Raw genomic sequence first — 20,088 nt, forward strand, 5'->3', positions numbered from 1 at the left:
GGTCAAGCCGGGCCTGCCCAGGTCCGCGAGCGGGCTTTTGGCCGCTCATGGGCCACGAGCCAATTTTATACTCTTATCAATGTGAATGTTAACATGTCAATGTGAATATTCACATTGTCAACGGGCCCGCCCCGGGCTGCCCATGGGCCGCGGGCGGGTTTCGCGCTGCCACGGGACGCGGGCCAATTTTACACTCCTATTAATGTGAATGTTAACATGTTAATGTGAATATTCACATTGTCAATGGACCGGGCCCGCCCCGGCTCACAGGCGGGTTTTAAGCCGCCCACGGGCCAATTTTACATTCCTACCAATGTGAATTTTAAAATATGAATGTTCACATCATAAAATTGCTAACTGTTCAAAAAATATTTATAAGGTATCAAAATTAAATATAAGGGCATAAGTGTCCAAGAAAATAGTGTAAATCAAGAAAAAAAAACTTTATGGAATAAAACTATACATACATGGGACTAAATGGGTTAAAAAATTCCTTCATGGACTTCTTGGGTTAAAACACTTCTAAATGGGATTTATCAATAAAAATCCCTAAAAAGAATATCATGAAATACATTACGAAGATTTTTCATCATTTGATTAATGTGTGATGTTTTATTATATGTGTAATTCAAAGGTGGAGAATCTTTCATAATCATCTTCATAATATTTTTTTATGATATCTAACATTACTCATTTCTTTTTTTCCACGATGCACATATCACTTATTCAAGAACTAGTTCACTCATGCTTTGGCACATTATCACTAAAAACAATCTAATATTTAGATATTACACAAATAAAAAATGTTTGAGGGCCACAATTTTTGTGGTTCAAATGGCTCAAAATTGTCAAAACGACGTCGTTTTAACAATTTCAAAATTGTTTTGTACTCAAAACGACGTCGTTTTGAGAATTTCGAACCATTTGAGCCACAAAAATTGTGACCCTCAACCATTGCTGTACACAAATACAACATAAAAGAAAATCTCTGCCCACATAAAAAATAAAAAATAAAAATAAAAATAAAAAAACAGGAAGGAGAAGTGTAGCATTTATGGGCCGTGTGTCTCGTTAAGCCCCCAGTAATTATGGTCCTAGGTCTAATGTCAAAGTCGGGCAAGGTGTGGGTTGGGCCCAACGGTGCTTGCATGAAACTCGTTCTTCCCTGGTCAACACGAATGTCGGGTTTTCCGTTACCTTCTTGTTGTTGAGTACATTTTGGAATAACTGATCTGTGGTGAGTGAAAATGGGAAATTCCTTGAACAGATTCTGATTTGACAGAGAGAGAAGATTGAGATGAGGAAAGAGGCGGTGGTGGTGGTGGTGTTGGGAGCGGTGATGGCGGCAGCGACGGTGGTAGGGGTGGGGGTGGTAGTGAGGAGGTGGAAGAGGAGTGAGAGAAAGTGGAGAAAGACACAACGCATTCTAAGAAAATTCGCCAGTGAAAGCGCAACCCCTGTTTCAAAGCTATGGCATGTGGCTAATGACCTGGTTTCCCATATGCAATCAAACCTTGCTTCCGAATCCCCTGATCATCAACCCATCCTCACAATGCTCGTCTCCTACCTCTCTTCTCTCCCCTCCGGGTTCTCTCTCTCTCTCTCTCTCATGCATACCGCATCCTGTGCATGTGATGCTCGTTTCACATTTACCGCTCTGTTTGATTGAAAGATTTTAAGAAGGGAATTGCGAAGAAAAAGGGAAAAGAGAGATGAAACGTGAATAAAATATACTTATATTTCGCCTAATTTCACACACATATTTTCTTTTTCTTTTCAAATTCATTCCCAAATCTCTCAGAGTATTATTTGAAGATACAAATATAAAAATTATTAAATAATTTTAGACCACTGTGAATATTTCTTACCAGATTAGCAACAGCAAAGATATTAAATGAGTAATTTATTCTCACTTAACAATAAATGTGCGTTAACATTATTCTATTAGTAAAATTTTCCGTTATGCTATTGATCAAATGTGGATTAATATTGTCTTATTCATAAAATTTTTTGTTACGCTATTGATTGAATACACAATATTTGAACAATGTCGCATGATATTTTAAAATTACTTAATATAATTTCATATGAAACCAAATGTAATGGAGGAAGCTACAAGTTAGATATCATTGGGGAATAAGTTTGTGGATAATCTTAATATTAGAATTTGCATTACATAATGTGTACTTTTGTTATTGCAATTGGAGGGCAGGGATGAGAAAGGATTGTACTACGGAGTGAATATTAGGGGTGAAAATTTCTTGATGTTGAGAGCGCGACTTGGGGGAAAGAACGAGCCTATTTCTGATCTACAGAGGGCTGAGATCTGTATTCCTCCCCATTTGATGGCCGGTACTTCTATGGTAGTATTTACTTCACTTATTAGTAGATTTTAAATCTGTTTGATTTAGTTTTTTGAAAACTTTTTCTGTTTTTTATTTTTGTCTATAATGAAATAAAACAAAATAAAATCATATTTTCAAACTAACCTTTAACAAACTACTACTTGAATTGATCAGTATCAGTAATATGTGGCAAAAACGCTGCTTTTTTTTCTTTTTTTTTTGGGTTTGGGTACTCCAGCAATTATTCGACTACATTGCTCTGCAACTAGGAAAGTTTATTTCAACACATTCTGAGAATGGCAAAGAAGATAATACATCAGCAAGACAAAGAAAACTGGGTGTTACTATATCATATCCAGTGGACCAAGCTGCAGCCTCCTCTGGAACAGCCATTAAATGGAAGAGTTTAGCTGTTGATGACACGGTTGAGTTTGCTTTTCTCCTTCTATAAATGTTAATATTCACATGCAACAAATTCATAAATACCAATCTCACATTGTTAAACACAAATGTTTTTGGATTTGAACTTTGTCAAGACATTTCAATTTCTTGTCACATAGATTTATAAAACATGCAATGCAATCATCAGGTTGGGAAAGAGTTGGTAAATGACATGAATCAGGCATTGGAGAAACATGGTGTGGACATGCGCGTTTTTGCATTGGTAACCACTTGTTTTTACACTCCTTTTTTCTCATTATTGCTCTTTGCTTGCCTCTAATATTATCAATCACAGCTTAAAAAGCCTAAAAAAAAAAAGGTTATAAGAGATAGATTGGTGGGTTGTGCAGGTTGATGAAACTGTAGGAGATTTGGCTGGAGGTAGATATTACAACAAAGAAACTATAGCTGCAATTACCCTTGGGATGGGCACTAATGCTGCTTATGTTGAGACTGCACAGTCAGTTCCCAAATGGAAGGGACCATTCCCCAAATCAGGATACGTGGTCAGTATATCATCATATGTATTACGGCTGCTATATTCCATCTTCTTCTTTTAATTATTTTTTACATGGATCCAATCGAGTGTGAAATGCATACAATCAACAAATATCATTGACTTGACTGAACGAAGGTTGAGTGAACAAATGTAATTACATTTTCAGGTGATTAACATGCAATGGGGAAGCTTCAGTTCCTCCCATCTTCCATTAACCGAGTTTGATGCTTCTTTAGATGCTGAAAGCTCAAATCCGGGTAACCAGGTGGGTATCGTGACTCGTGTGTTTCAGTTTTCTCTACCCTTTGATGCATTTGGGTATATACTGCATTTGTTTCTGAATTTTCTTTTATCTCAGATCTTCGAAAAGCTCATTTCAGGAATGTATCTGGGAGAGATTGTTAGAAGAGTTATACTGAAGATGGCCCAGGAAACAGCTTTGTTTGGAGATACAGTACCACCCAAACTCGCTATTCCTTACTCATTGAGGTACCCAAAGTAATTTTTAATCTTTGCTGATTAATTACATTATGCATGGTTGCAGCATGATTATGTACTGAGCACTAATCACTCAATCCACTTGATTCAACTTCAGGGTAATCCATCCTCAATTCTGGAGTAATGATATTTTTGGTATTTCATTGTTCTGCTCTGTTGCTTTTTTTTTTTTTTTTTTTGAACTGGCTGCTCTGTTGCTTAATACTTGGGTATTTCACACTCATTCCATAACTACTGCACCTACTAGTATGGAAAGCTTGTTATGTGCTTCCAAGTGAAAACTCTGTTTACTGCAGAGAACTCTTTTTCAGTCCTCCTTTCAATTGCAATCACCCACTTCCATTTCAAGAAATTGGGCTTTGATACCTTTTAAGAAAATATCTACATGAATATAAATTATAACAAAACCCCATTTTCATGTCTATGATCCTAGAATTGCCAATAGATGGGATTGAAACCAGGAATGGCTTGAAATTGGATTGCACTGAGATTAGTAGCAGATTTATGATCATCTCTTTAGCCATACAAAGCTACATGTATCACGTAATTTACATTAATGATTCTATAATGCAGAGGAAATATCATATAGATATTTTCAGTTTCGAGAAAACATACTTGAAGGTCTAAATCGTCGTCTTTGACAATTGACATAGGTCACCGGACGTGGCTGCCATGCATCAAGATACATCAGAGGATCATGAAGTCGTCAATGAAAAACTGAAAGAAATATTTGGGGTAAGGTCTAAAATGCTCTGATAACAATCAGGTGTGCTGGACTTTTAGTTGTGTAATACTTTATTATGTTCCATGACTCCACACAGATTACCAATTCAACTCCAATGGTGAGACAAGTGATTGCCGAGGTTTGCGACATTGTAGCTGAGCGTGGAGCCCGCCTTGCCGGTGCTGGCATAGTTGGGACAATAAAGAAGCTTGGAAGAATAGCAAATAAGAGGAGTGTAGTTACCGTTGAAGGCGGACTTTACGAGCATTACAGAGTATTTAGAAACTATTTGCACAGCAGTGTTTGGGAGATGCTTGGAAATGAACTCTCTGACAATGTCATCATCGAGCATTCGCATGGTGGCTCTGGAGCCGGATCTCTCTTTCTTGCTGCTTCGCAAACAGAAAATGACGATTCCTAGTACCTTAATATATTTGGATTAACAAGACTTTTTTTTTTTAAAAATTTTAATTTTTTTTTTTTTTTTTTTTTTTTATAGCACATTACATAACAATAATTGATAAAACTCTGCACTCCACTAGAAATTGTGGTTTGCGAAATCATGTCTTCTGCACTTCAAATTTGGTCTCAGCTTGGCTAAAACTATAAATGAAATCCAATTTTTTGAAAAAACCAAATGCACTGAAATCATATTACTACGTTTATCTGATCATTATGATCTGTTTCAAGAATGATTTAGATACAAGTAACTAAAATATTAACTGTTCAAATTTTATAACTCGGAAATCATCAACAAGGACAGGCCTTAGTCCCCCACTGGAATCAATGAGATCAAAAGACAGACAAAGTTGAAAGGGACTAAAGCTGTGAGGTTAAACCCACATCCGATAAAAGGCTTGTCTTTTTGTTTGTCGATTGGGACCAGCATTAGGCAGTGGACGATGGTGACAATGCCCACAGCCAAAAAGAATTGAGCAAGGCTTTGCCATAGAAGGACCGATCAATGAAGACATTGAATAGAGACAATGGGTTTGTCAATAAAACCTGAAATGATGAATGTGTTAGAACATGGCTGGCTACTGCTATAGAATCGTCCTTCTCCTACCACCTAATGAGTCCAATCCCATTTGGGTTTTGTTTGGCATCTTCTTTGATAAAAGATGAGAGATAGGGGTCCATTTGCAAAGCCCATCTGTAACAAGCCTGACATTTTGTAAAGTAAGGTTCACTCCAAACCAACACCCCACCCCCACCTCCATTGGACCACCATTTTCATTCTCACTGCATCAATTGAAAACACTAGGTATCCATAAAAAATATTAGAAAAATATCAAATCAGTTTTATAGAAAATAATTTTAAATCAGAAATAAGTTTTTAAAATATTAATAATTATAATTATAAATTTTTTTTTTTTTATGAATGTGCAATTATTTGTTAAAAAAATGGATTGACTTATAATTTTTCCATTCTAATTTAAGTATGGTGTAAGTCTTATCTAAAATGAATTCAAGTCACATTATTTTGTGGCACTTTTTTTAATCAAACTTGATATAGACACACCGCGAGACTCACGTCATATAAGTGTATTGTCATTTATTTGGTAATTTATTGTGTGCCTATTTAGTATTTTTGAATACTTTTGTGAGAAAGCTTTTGAACTCAAAAAATTGTCCCATAAAATTGTATTTGAGATCGAGGAGTGCATATTGAAAGTGCTTGCTATGGGCCAATATAATGAATTAGTTGTATTTTTTAAACCTATAGACCCACAGTATTTTTTTTACATCATTGTTGCTTTGTCAAATGACAATAATGTCACCACGTCACCTGTTAAAATTGTATTAGTTTAATAAGTTTTACCACTTATACTTATTAAAAATACAATATAGAACATAAAATAATAAATAAAATATTATTAAATATATATATATATATATATATTTATCATGGTCATTTGAGCACAGCTTCTCAAAATTGTGTGGAGTGAGCATGCTCACAAGCATTATGGATATCATATGGTGAGGGCATGCACAATTTTTATTTTATTTTTTTTCTCACTGCGTTTAAGCAAGCGCAATGAGTAGTACTTCATTTGCCAAAAAAGACTGCAAATTGGATTGACTTTAGCTGATGGAACAATCGGTCTGTTTCCCTGGGCCGATTTATTAATGGGCAAATTACATATACACCCCTCCAGGTTTGACAAAATTACAGATACCCCCCTGAGGTTTGAGAAATTACGAATTCCCCCCTGAATGCTATATTTGCATAAAAAATTAGGGGGTAATTTGTTATGAAATATAAACCTCAGGGGGTAAATTGTTATGAAAATACAAACCTCAGGGGGCGGGATGTAATTTCCGAAACCTCAGGGGGGTATCTGTAATTTAACCAAACCTGGAGGGGTGTATATGTAATTTGCCCTTTATTTAATAGACCAGTCTTTTAATTTTTTTCTCAGCAACTTCTTGTACACTGACAAAGTAAATAAAACAAATATATATTAGATTAGGCCAATTTGGAACACAAAGTTTAATTTATAGTAAAATAAAAAATCAATTCTCACTGTTTGTAAATTACTTCAATATAATACATATCACTACAATAAAATCATCTTAATATTTAAGTGTAGAACTATCAAGTAATATAAAATAAATAAATAAACAATGTCAATTAAACACACATAATAAAAATAAGAGAAATTTTTTTTAAGGTCCCTAATATTAAAATTTTATAAAATAAAGGATATATAATATTTTTATAGTAATTAAGATCCCTCAATATTTTTACAAAGAAAATTCAACTCAGAGAATTTCGCCTCAACTCAGAGAAATTTTATTTTTCATAGAGAAATTTCTTTAATTTCACAAAGAAATTTCAAAATTTCTCTGAATCAGATGAAAATTCTTTGAGTCAAATTTTCTCTGTGAAAATATTGAGAGATCTTAGCTAATAAAAAATATATATTCTTTAATTTCACAAAGAAATTTCAAAATTTCTCTGAGTCAGATGAAAATTCTTTGAGTCAAATTTTCTCTGTGAAAATATTGAGAGATCTTAGCTAATAAAAAATATATATTCTTTAATTTCACAAAGAAATTTCTTAAACTTATTTGTGAATATGTTTAAATTAATGGTGTGTTGAGTTGGTTAGATGAAGAATGAACAAAAATTCAAGTGTAATGTGTAAATATATATAATGTTAGAGGAAAAACATTGAAAACGTTTTGAAAACCTTAGCTTATAATGTAATTTCTTAAAAGTTGAGATCCTAATCCCTTATTGCCCCTACCTCTAATTAACACTAACGTGATATTTGCGCCTCGTGCTACCAATTAATAAGATTGTGCAAATACTTAATTAAAGCATGTGAAATCAGCTCATTACAACTCTTATTGAAGCAAAAACACCAAAACCAAGTACTATGTTCGAATGTTGAGTTGGGTTCCTCTACTAATATCACATCAAACATATTATTATTATTATTATTCATTGTATTTAGTTTCAGTTTTTTTAATTTTATTTTTTATTTTTTATTTTTTTATGTTTTTTTGTTTTTAGAAAATATTTTTAAAATTTTAAATAATTTTTTATATTTTTATATACACCTTACTTAGATATATCTAAATAGTAAAATATTTATAAAAAAATATTTTTAAAAATCAATAAATTCACAAAAATACAAAAAATGTATTGAATTATTTTTTTATATATATTTTTGGTATTTGGTAAATTTTTTGAAAAAAAAAATTTCACAAATATTATATTTTTTAAGTATATTTATGTTAGGTATGTTTAAAAATTTTAAAAAATAATTACTTAAAATATTAAAAAAATTCATTAAAAATAAAAAATATGAAAAATAAAAAATAAAATTTTTTAAAAATTAAAATCAAACAAACTGATTATTATTTTGGATGGGCCTAAACTCCACTCTTTCTTTTGTTCACAAACGCAAGTTCCTAAGTATAGATTATTAATAATGACCAACAGCTTGACATGATAACTTTCTCACCGTTAAACTATGCTCTACTGATGGGGATGGAAATAGACAGCTTTATCTCCAAAATCCTTCATTTTTTGATTGGAGTCTTATTCGTATTATGCTCTACCGACACTTGACTTTTTAGGAATTGGCATGTCAGTATCCGCCCACTTACCCTAGGTTTAGTGAGCGGATTTAAAAAGAGTTTTGAAAAGAAAAATAATAATAATAATAATAAAAAGTGAATAAAATATATTTATATTTCATTTAATATCATATATATATTTTTTTTTTTTTTAAATTTCTCCTCAAATTTTTCAATCAAATACAATATTATTATATTGAAAACGTCTATTTGAGCTCAAGTTAGACGAATGAAATAGATCGGTCAAATATTTGCTCAATCTTACATGAGACAAATATCATGAAAAAAAATTCACACACACATATATATATATATATATATGATGGTTTCTTATCATTTTATTTATCACATTATGTATCACTAATATAAGATATATCTTGACAATAGCCAAAACAATCTAAAAATTATAGGGCAAATTACAAATACCCTTTCGAGATTTGGTGAAAATACAGATTCCATCCTGAAGTTTGAAAAATTACATCCCGCCCTCTAAGGTTTATATTTTCATAACAAATTGTCCCCTGAGATTTTTATTTTCATACAGATTCTCCCTAATTTTTCCTAATTTATTATGAAAATTTGACCCTCATGAGGTAATTTGTAATTTCTCAAACCTCAGAAAAAAATCTATATTTTTATCAAATCGCGAAGGGTGATTGTAATTTGCCCAAATTTATAACATCAGCCTTAAAACAACCAAAACCAATTGCCCAACTAGTAATGGTAAGCATACTCATCATGTGTCCTGCTAATAGTTAAATAGAAAACCAGAGAAGGAAGAATAAAACATTATACCCCACCCCCACCCCCACCTTCCAAAAAACATAAAAACAAAACAAACAAACAAACAAACAAAAAACTTAAAAACAAAATAAAGAACAAAGCATTCTAGAAGAATTCATTGTCTAAGGCTACGTAAGTCCCTGCTATCATATTCAAACCAGTTTTAACAATTTCAAATTTGTAATTGTTTTAGTAAAATAACAATTGGACAATAATAATGCTAAAAATTGTACCCAAAAAAATTTAATAATGCTAAAAACACATAAATTTATGTGTTTGTATTATTATCAAACAAAAAATGCATTTTTTGACAATTATATATTCTTTTTTTTTTCATTTTACTAATAACTTCTCTTCTTTTCTTTTCTTTTCTTTTTGTTTTTTCTTCTTTATAAATTTAAGATTCAAACATAATGATACCTAATTAATAACAATTTGTGAAATATTTTTAATTAAACTTGTTACTATATTTGTTTAGTTACATCCAGGTGATATTTTTTATTCCCTCAGACGATGTAAAAGAGCATAAATAGAAAAGGTGTATTGCTGGGTTATGATGCCTAGTGCTTGTAGTCATCCTCCAACCACATTCTCCTTCTAGACCCCCAATGATCATTGTGGCGACATATTTTTTTTTGAATAACAACACGTGGCCAAGGTCGCACCAAAGTGTCAGCCGAGGTGCCACGTATCCTAATTATGACGCCGAGATTATCTCGGCGAGGCCAAGGTTATTTGCGGAGATACCGGAATTCGGGATGAACGGATAAGCTATAAGAGTCCTAGAATAAGAAAGAATCTCAACTTGGATAAGGATAAAACTCTTATAAAGTTTATCTTTATCTATTGGAGAGTCCAGGATGAGCATTGGGCCAGAGTCCAAGAGAAGCTAGGCTTCTACAAGGATCATGTCAGTGCTGACTATAAAAGAAACGCACCCTCGTGGGTCTAAGGTACACTTTTTGTATTCTGACTAGAGAGTTAAAGCACTATTTGCTATCTTTAAGAGATAACTGAGTGCTGACTTGATCGCCGGAGTGCCCCCGGGTGGATGAACCACTGCCGAAGTCTCATCTTTCTGTGACAGGTCGTTCGGGCGCAATCTATTCTGCCGGTGTTCTCTAGCTAAGTACTTGATTGGCAGTATGGTAAGAAAATAGCACACACAATTTGGCGCCGTCTGTGGGAAAAAAATGAGAATAGATGGCCAATGACGGATAGAAAAAAAAAGATTGGGGACGACATCCCTACTGAAAGTGGTAAACACTTTGATCCTAACGTAGAGGAGGATAACTGCAATGAAGAAACTCGTGATCAGAATCCCGGAGAGAAAGACGTTGGCCAGGAGGGAGACGTACCAAAGAAGGCAGACCGACGCGGGTATTATAACGAGAACGACCTCCAGGTATGGAAAGATAGATGCCTGTAGAGGGACGGCGAGATGAAGGACATGGCGAACAAATTGGCGGACCTGCAATCGGTCGTCAATTTCATGATGCAGAACAACGTCATGCAGCCACCGTTTCCATTACAAGATACGCCAATTCCAGCGGCCAAAAAAATGACCAGAAAGAGAGGCAGAAAACAGTTCCTCCAGTCCCTTAGCACGACAGGACCAAGGAACACTCTCACCAGCCTTCACGGGAGGTCGAGTGACGAGAGTCAATGAAAGGAGAGTCTAGGAAAACACATCGTACCAAAGAAGCCTATGCCAAAGAACATCAGCATGTTCAAGGGAAGGAGCTTTGTTTTGACACGACTAATAGAGGGAGGTCCAAGAGGACCCATAACGACACCAGGAGTAGCGCACCAAAGAGGCTAAAATCCGTTGATAGCCGAGCTCCTGAACAGACTAAGGAGGATCTGAAGGATTACCTCCAGAGGAAGCGACAAGATGCCGAGGTAACCTCTCCGGTCAAGCCGAGAACGTCGTTTTCGGCAGAATTGGACAAATTTGAGGCCCCGAAGAGGTTCCACATACCGAGATTCTAGATTTACGACAGTAAGTCTGACCCTAATTTTCACGTCGGCTTGTACCTGAACTCAATGGCACTGTACACCGAGAACAAGTCCTTGCTCTGCAAGGTGTTTCCCTCATCCTTTGGGGAAATCGCATCAGACTGGTTTCACAAATTGCCGAAATGAACTGTGAAAAGCTGGGAAAGCCTAACTGAGATGTTCGTGGCCAGGTTTGTGACAAACAAACTACAGCCGCTGAGAGTGGACTCCCTGATGGCTCTGAGAATTGGCGAGGATAAAAGCCTCAGGGCTTATGCCAAGAGGTATTATGAGGTGTTCAATTGAATACTAGGATGCAACCAAGAGATGGCGGTCGTGTCTTTTAAGAACGGCCTGAACGATGATTGTCTGCTTCAAAAATCACTGGCAAAAACACTGCCAAAAAGTATGAAGGAACTTATGGCCAGGATAGAGAAGTATGTGAGAGTCAAGGAAGACACGCCGGGGACAAAGGCGTCAAAACAAAAGAAGAGAAACGACTCACCGAAGCGAGGCCGAGGTAATAGTAGATACAATAAGCAAGAGACAGGACTGAGGACTACACAGGCGATCACAACCGTGTTCTGAATTTCGGTTTACAAAGTCTTGGAAAGAATCCGGAATCAGCCCTATTATAGAGCCCTAAAGAAGATTCTTAGTGAATTTATGGGAAGAAGTCTAGGGAAGCACTGTGCCTACCACAATGAGAATGGGCATCTAATTCAAGGGTGCAAAGTCCTAAAAGCACATCTGAAAGACCTGGTAAGACAAGGTCATCTAACGGACCTGGTAGATGAGACTAGGACAAGGGAAGAGCAAGCGAAACTGCCTCAGGCACCAACAGCACCACCTCCTCCAGCACCCTAACCCCAAGCAAGCGGACCTCAAGTGATCAATGTGATTCACTCGAAGGTCAATGAAAATGAAAGATGTGGGGAAACTCAGAAGGTAAAACACTTACAGCATGTGTATCAGGTCCAGCAGAAGAGACCTAGGGCAGACGAGTGCCAGGGACCAATGGTGTCCTTTACTGAAGACGACCTAGAGATGATACAACATCCACACAACGATACCTTGGTAATATCCCTCTATATTTGAGAGTACCAGGTAAAGCGAATCCTGATCGACCAGGGAAGCTCTTGTGACATCATGTATGTTAGGTGTTACAAGGAGCTCGGCTTTCACCAAGATGATCTGGAACAATCCAATGGTCTAATGGTTAGGTTCAACAGAATGCCGATGTGGCCCTTGGGAGCAATAAGTTTGGAAGTACAGGCTGGCACCAAGAAGGTAAAAACTGAGTTCACAATAATTGACACCCCCTCCCCTTACAATGCTATCCTGGGAAAGCCATGGTTGCATGCAATTGGGGTTGTTCCCTCAATATTGCACCAGCTGTTACGGATCCCAATAGAACATGGAATTGAGGAGGTTAAAGGGGATCAGGTGCAGGCAAAGAATTGCTCTATGGCAGCAATAAAATCTACCTGCAACATACGAGAAGCAGAAGCAGCAAAGATTGAGGATGAGGACATGAAGGTCCTTGAGGACATCGGCATAGAACCAGCCAATAAAAGTGAGGAATCCCTGAAGAAGATTCTAGTTCAGCAAGGGAATGAAGAACGCTTCTTCCTTCTCTGCTCAGGCTTGGCCGAGGAAGAGGAAAAAGAGTTAGAGGTGTTCTTGAGAGAAAATATTGAGGTGTTTGCTTGGACACCATACGAGATGTCTGGCATTGACCCCGAGGTCACTTACCATAGACTAAATGTGGACAGGTCGGCCAAACCTATCATCCAGCAAGCAAGAAAGCCTACGTTGATACACGTTGAGGCAGTAGAAGAGGAAGTGGATAAACTTCTTGAGGCCAAAGCCATTCGAGAGGTAAACTATTCAACATGCTTATCAAACACGGTTGTTGTGAAGAAAAAGAATGGGAAGTGGAGGGTCTGTGTAGACTTCACCAGCCTGAACAAGGCATGTCCCAAAGACAGTTTCCCACTCCCCAAAATTGATCAATTGGTGGATGCCACCTCAAGACATGGAAGAATGAGCTTCTTGGACGCTTATAAGGAGTACCATCAGATAGCCATGTATCCCACAGATGAGGAGAAGATTGCATTTATCACCCCAAAAGGGTTGTATTGCTACAGAGTGATGCCTTTCGGGTTGAAAAATGCAAGAGCAACTTACCAGAGATTGGTGACCAAGATGTTCAGACATCTAGTAGGCAAAATAGTGGAGGTATACATTGATGACATGGTCGTGAAGACCAAGGAGCCTGAGGATCATCTGGCTAACCTGAAAGCAGTCTTCGATATCCTGAGGACATTTCGGCTCTGACTCAATGCGTCGAAGTGCGCATTTGGAGTTGGGTCAGGAAAGTTCCTGGGATACTTCATTACCAGAAAGGTGTCACGACCCAAGCTCGTCCCTATGGGTTTAGCACCGTAACCGGCCAGTAATCCAAGATTACCGAAGGCCTACTTAACAGTAATACAGTAAAACAGAGTACAAGGGCATGCGGAAGCCAAAACAGTAAATAAACAATATCCAATGAGCTGTGACAGTCTGTATGCCAAAAAGACTTTTCATACACATATACATGAACAATACAGAACAGTATGTACATATATACAATCATTCAGTTTAGGGACCTAATCCCTATTACACAGTACAATAACAGTCTATGCAGTTAACAAAACAGTTACAGAGACAGGCGGGGGAATTAAAGCACCCCTAAGCCATAGCTTGACAGGCTCGGAACCTCGCAGTGAGTCACAGTGGTTGGCTTGACAAAACTGGAGCTTACCCTGACGCTTCTAACCACGGTCTGGTGCCTGTTCACCTACATATATCTATGAGCAGTGAGCTAAAGCCCAGTGAATAACGTAATGCGTAAAGAGGTTAAGAATGAATGTCCTTACAGTAATGAAAACAGTTCGTTAATTCAGTATATCAGTCATTCAGTCATATGTGGTATATCCATTAGCATAACAGCACAGTAAACAGTAGGTCTTAAAAGACCGAACAGTAAATGATGGCCATCAATTAGTAAACAATAGTGGTTCCAACAAGGGAACCGACAGAGATCTCTGTAACAGTAACAGTATACAGTAGTTGCTAAGGATGACACAATATAGTTTAGAATATAGGATATACATTCATTCAATTAACAGTATCAATTCAGAAAGCAGTATAGTTCAATTGTTCAGAAGATAATCATTTTGAACATATCTTTACACAGGTGTTACTCATAGAGTTCTGGGCTACAGTAAAGCTAGAGCGCGTCCCCAGTCGCCAACCCTACACAGTTACAGATTGAACACACACTAAGCTATACAGTTGGGAAAGATAATAACTTAATCCCTAATTTGCCTCGGTGTGTTCTACATCTATATCCTCATTAAGATGTCTTAAACTAGGCCTAAGAATGCCTAGGATGGGATGAGGATGCAAAGACGCATTCAAAAAATATTTTTAGAATTTTCAGAAAACAAAGGTCTCGCTCGAGTGTAGGTTTACCCGCTCGAGCGGACATGCAGACAAAGGTATCCGCTCGAGCGTAGACTTTCACGCTCGAGCATTCTGCAAAACAAGGCAAAAGTACTGGATGTGTGAAAATCACGCTCGATGGGCGCTCGATAACCGCTAGAGCGTGAGACACAAGGTCCCGCTCAAGCGTCAATTATTCCGCTCGAGCGGACATCAAAACAATGCAAAGTACTGGGAGCACGAATTTCCCGCTTGAGCGTCACTTCCCCCCGCTCGAGCGGGAGTCCAAAATCTGGAATTTCCAGATTTGAACTTCTACGCTCAAACCAAGTTCAAATGCATTAAAACCAATTCCTTTGGACCCTTTTCCCAGAAAACATTGTAAATACATAGAATAACATGATTCAAAGCTCAATTTGTAAAATCAAGGCCCAAAAGAAAGATCAATTCAACTCAATTTGAAACCAATTTTCATGAACATAAATTAAACATAACATGCATGAATTTAAACCATTTCAAAGCTTCAATTTCATGCTCTAATGAGCTAATTCTTCCAAGGACAAGATGAAATCATGGACTTAAACACAATATGAACATGCATGTAACATTTTACCATGAAATCAACTTACAACTCAACAATTCAAACATGCATGCATGAATTAAGCTATAATTCAACATGTTAGATCTAAATTATGACTTAGCTCCTCAATTAGACATGAGCCATGCAAGGACTAGCTCGAATTCAACAATGAGAAGGTAAAATCCTTACCTAAGTCTTGAATTAGAGGTATGGAGGCTCAATGTTGCAAGTTTTCTACAATATCCTCAAGATTCCAAGCAAATCCCTTAAGAACACATCAATTCTCTCACTCCCTCTCTCTCTAGATTGGTTTTGTGCTCAAATGAGGCTGAGGAAAAGTTTGTCTAATTGTGTACAAGGCTCAATATGTTGAGGTAGTGGGCCACTAAGGATGGCAATATTGCAATTAAGTCTAAGTTGTGCAATTTATCAATAATTAACCTAATTTAATCGTACCAAATCATATTTTAACTGAATATGCCATAAAATCACATTAATTCTAAGGATCATAGAACATCGATCAATTTCGGATTCAGCTGCCGATAAGGCCTTCAATTCGCAATTTAAACACAAAGGCATGAACAGATAATCAAACAGTCAACAGATAGACAATGCATTTTAAACAGATATACTCAATCAATCAGTTTCAGATTTCAGTCAGTCAGTTCAATTACCAATCATAATCAGTCTCAGTTTAGTAGTAATCGGTAGTTAATCGGTAAACAGTGACGAGGGTTGTTACAAAAGGGCATTGAGGCAAGCCTGGATCAGATCAAGGCCATCTTGGACTTGAAGAGCCCAACATTGGCAAAACAAGTGCAGATGTTGACTGGAAGGGCTGCAGCCCTGAATAGGTTCATAAGCAGAAGTTCTGATAAATGCAAACATTTCTTTAGTTTAGTAAAAAAAGTCATAGACTTCTTATGGACAGAAGAGTGCGAAGTCGCCTTGGCCAACTTGAAGAAATACTTGACCACCGCTCCAATTCTCTCAAATCTAGTACCTGGAGAGAAGTTATTCTTATGCTTGGCGGTTTCAGAGCATGCAGTGAGTGCAGTGGTAATCAGAGAAGAAAATGAAGAACAAAGGGCAGTTCATTACATGAGTAAAACCCTAGCTGATGTAGAGACTAGATACTTACCCTTGGAGAAACTAACACTGGCTTTAGTAATGGCTTCCAAGAAACTGAATCACTACTTTCAAGCCCACAAGATTGTGATATTAACTGAACATTTTTTGAAATTCCTGTTGCAGCAAGAGGATCTGACAAGTAGGATAGCTAGATGGGCAGTGGTGTTGGGCCAATATGACTTAGAATTTTGACCCCGAATAGCAATCAAAGGCCAGGTTTTGACCGAGTTCACACCAGGCGCCATTATATATCGGGCTTCATTGAGCCGAGGTATATGGTGTCCGGGTGAACAAGGAGAAACTCAGCTGGGGATAGCAGAGCAGAGGAAAGAAGATAAACTCAGGCCTTGCAGTATTTATGTCGGTGACTCCTTTCACCTGTTTGTTGATGGAAGTTCAAACCGACAACGAGCGGGGACAAGAGTGGTACTAGTATCGCCGGATGGGCAGATGCTGGAACAATCTATTCATTTGGGGTTTAAAGTCTCAAACAACGAAGTAGAGTATGAAGCATTGATCGCAGGATTAAAATTGACAGTAGCAATGGAAGTCGACGAGGTGATGGTCTTTTGTGACTCCCAGCTTATTGTTAACTAGGCCACAGGTGAATACGTAACCCAAGATGAAAGGATGTTGGCCTATGTAAAGGAGGTGGGCAAATTGGTAGCCTTTTTCCAGAATTGCCGACTACAGCAAGTTAGCTGAGATGACAACAGCCATGCTGATGCCTTGGCCAACCTGGCTAGTGTAATGAAACCAAGAGAGGCAAGAACAATAATGGTTGACTATTTGTCAAGTCCAAGTGTAGAACCATTGAACACAGAATATGAGGCAATGTGTGTGGAAATGGGACCAAGTTGGATGGATACAATAATAGTATTCCTTAGAGATGGGAAACTGCTAGATGATCATAAAGAAGCACACAAGATCAGACTAAAGTCGGTAAGATTCAGTCTGATAGCAGAAGGACATCTCTACAAAAGATCTTTTACTGGCCCCCTTTTGAAGTGTGTGCATCCTTCACAAGTTGAAGACTTCCTGTATGAAATACATGAAGGAGTATGTGGAAGCCACACTGGGGGCAGGTGTACTGGTGGCCCTACATACAAAAAGATACTGAAGCTTATGCCAAAAAGTGTGAGAAGTATTAGAGGTTTGCACCTTTGATACACCAACCAGCGGCGGATTTGAACTCAGTGTCCAACCCTTGGCCATTTGCCCAATGGGGCATGGATCTTGTTGGACAACTGCCCCAAGCGACTGGACAAAGGAAGTTCCTACTAGTGGCAACAGATTACTTCACCAAGTGCGTAGAATTTGAACCCCTTACAAAGATTCGGGACATTGATGTAAAGAACTTCGTATGGAAGAACATCATCACCAGATTTGGGATCCCAAGGGCAATAATAACAAACAATGGTACGCAGTTTGACAGTAAGCTAATCAAGAGCTTCTGTGCAAAGTACAAGATCAAGAATTATTACTCTACTTCAAGCTTCCCTCAAAGCAATAGACAAACAGAAGCATCCAACAAAACTATCTTAGATGGGATTAAGAAGAAGCTGGAAGCAGCAAAGGGTAAGTGGGTGGATGAGTTGCCCAATGTACTCTGGGCATATTGGACTACGCCGAGAAGATTAACTGGGGAGTCCCCATTCGCCATGGCTTATGGCGCAGAAGCAGTTATTCCACTAGAGGTCAGCATCCTACAGATTAGAACCCAGGGAGTAGAAAATGGGACCAATGAGGCATTCTTGGCCCGAGATCTAGATCTGTTAGAAGAAAGAATAGAGAAAGCAGCAATTCAGCTGGGGGCATACCAGCAGCAGCTTGTCAGGGCTTACAATAAAAAGGTCAACCCACGAGAGTTTCAAGTTGGTGACCTCGTCCTGAAAAAGGTCGTCAGCAACATGAAGGATCCCAAAGAGGGCAAGCTTGGCCCAAATTGGGAGGGACCTTATAGAATCATCTCAGTCCTGGGCAATGGGACATATCGGCTTGAAGACAGTGAAGGCAAAGTGTTGCTAAAACCCTAGAATACTTACAACTTGAAGTTTTTCTATCATTAGATTTTTTGTTTTTCAAAGTTTTTTGTTATTAGCCGAAGTAATAAATAAAATTTTAGCTCGATTTTTAATTTCAAAACTTGTGTAATACGACTAACCAGTCACTTGGCGATGTTTCTAAGTGAAACATGACGAATAACTTAGACTTATTATATGGCAGAGTTGAATTATACTTGCATATAATAGAGTTGAACTAAGTTAGTGATGTTTCCGATTGAAACATGATGAATAACTTAGACTTGTTATATGGTAGAGTTGAATTATACTTGCATATAATAGAGTTGAACTAAGTTGGCGATATTTCTGATTGAAACATGAGAAATAACTTAGACTTATTATATAGCAGAGTTGAATTATACTTGCATATAATAGAGTTGAACTAAGTTGGCGATGTTTCCGATTGAAACATGACGAATAACTTAAACTTATTATATGACAGAGTTGAATTATACTTACATATAATAGAGTTGAACTAAGTTGGCGATGTTTTTGATTGAAACATGACGAATAACTTAGACTCATTATATGGCAGAGAAGAAATTATACTTACATATGATGGAGTTGAACTAAATTGGATTAATTAGATTTTCCATATCAGCAGAGTCAAACATAGATTGAAATTAAGAGCATTTGAGTAAGATTAACAAAGGAATCAAGGTTGAGAACCTCGGCTAGTCTTTGTTTGAGTATAACTTCGGCAACAAGGTCATAGCCACATGCTTAATAAGAACCTAAGTGAAACTTAGGTTCACAATAGGGAGCAGAGAGCTAGAGAATGATGTTTGGGAGCTAGAATTTACAAAAGTTGGCTTAACACTTGTTGAAATTTTCAGATAAATTTACAAGTTAAAGATTAAACAGAGGTTATATTGAAAGAAGTATCTGCTTACTTGCCGAGATTACCAGGTTGCCAAAACTCGAAGTATGGAAGACTGAAGTCTTGATAGAAGACAATGAGAAGGCGGCAAGTTTTAAATAAACACTTGTAAAAATATTTTTTACAAAATGTTTTCAAGTGTTAAGACAAGGCCGAAATAAACGGTCAGCGGGTATATCTGAGGTATTTTACCCATAGGAGATTGCATAGTTAAGAGGTATTCTGAAGACATGCAAATTATTCTAAGTATGAAATCATCCAGGACAGTAAAGAAGACAAGCATACAAACACTTGAAAGAAGAAGTTGTACTTGCATTCAAAGAAGAAAAAGGGCACTTCAGCCTACAAAGGGATTACTTGTTCCAATTACAAAAGTGGCACGTAGGCCAAATATGAAAACTAAAAATATTGTTCAGAAAAGTACTAAGTACAAAGAAAAAGCTTGTAATTAGACTACTCGGCGTCGGTGGTAAGCTGTGTCTCAGCCCCAGAAGACAACAGGGGAATCTTCTCGGCAGCCTTCTCAGCCTCGAGCTCGGCGTCAATCTCTTGTAGAGTCTGA

At 37.3% G+C, this 20,088-nt stretch overlaps 1 protein-coding gene across 1 annotated transcript; it reads left to right on the forward strand.

Annotated features, from left to right (window-relative positions):
- The first annotated feature begins 1,041 nt into the window (after positions 1–1,041).
- HKL3 (hexokinase-like 3) lies at positions 1,042–5,212 on the forward strand. Its single transcript, XM_082894177.1, has 9 exons — positions 1,042–1,587; positions 2,213–2,363; positions 2,584–2,769; positions 2,935–3,009; positions 3,137–3,292; positions 3,452–3,550; positions 3,644–3,774; positions 4,437–4,518; positions 4,605–5,212. Exons 1-9 carry the CDS (start codon positions 1,298–1,300, stop codon positions 4,926–4,928), a joined length of 1,494 nt encoding a protein of 497 aa, XP_082750303.1. The 5' UTR covers positions 1,042–1,297; the 3' UTR covers positions 4,929–5,212.
- The last annotated feature ends 14,876 nt before the right edge of the window (positions 5,213–20,088 follow it).

This window comes from Camellia sinensis, chromosome 1 (genome assembly GCF_055761805.1).
Source record: "Camellia sinensis isolate YWXY chromosome 1, ASM5576180v1, whole genome shotgun sequence".
NCBI lineage: Eukaryota > Viridiplantae > Streptophyta > Magnoliopsida > Ericales > Theaceae > Camellia > Camellia sinensis.

Bases quoted from the DNA above. Each gene is read 5' to 3' on its own strand.
- HKL3 (XM_082894177.1), top strand. From the start codon at position 1,298: ATGAGGAAAGAGGCGGTGGTGGTGGTGGTGTTGGGAGCGGTGATGGCG. The intron at 1,588-2,212 runs GTTCTCTCTCTC...ATTGGAGGGCAG, and splicing joins CTCTCTTCTCTCCCCTCCGG to GGATGAGAAAGGATTGTACT. The intron at 2,770-2,934 runs GTTGAGTTTGCT...TGCAATCATCAG, and splicing joins GTTTAGCTGTTGATGACACG to GTTGGGAAAGAGTTGGTAAA.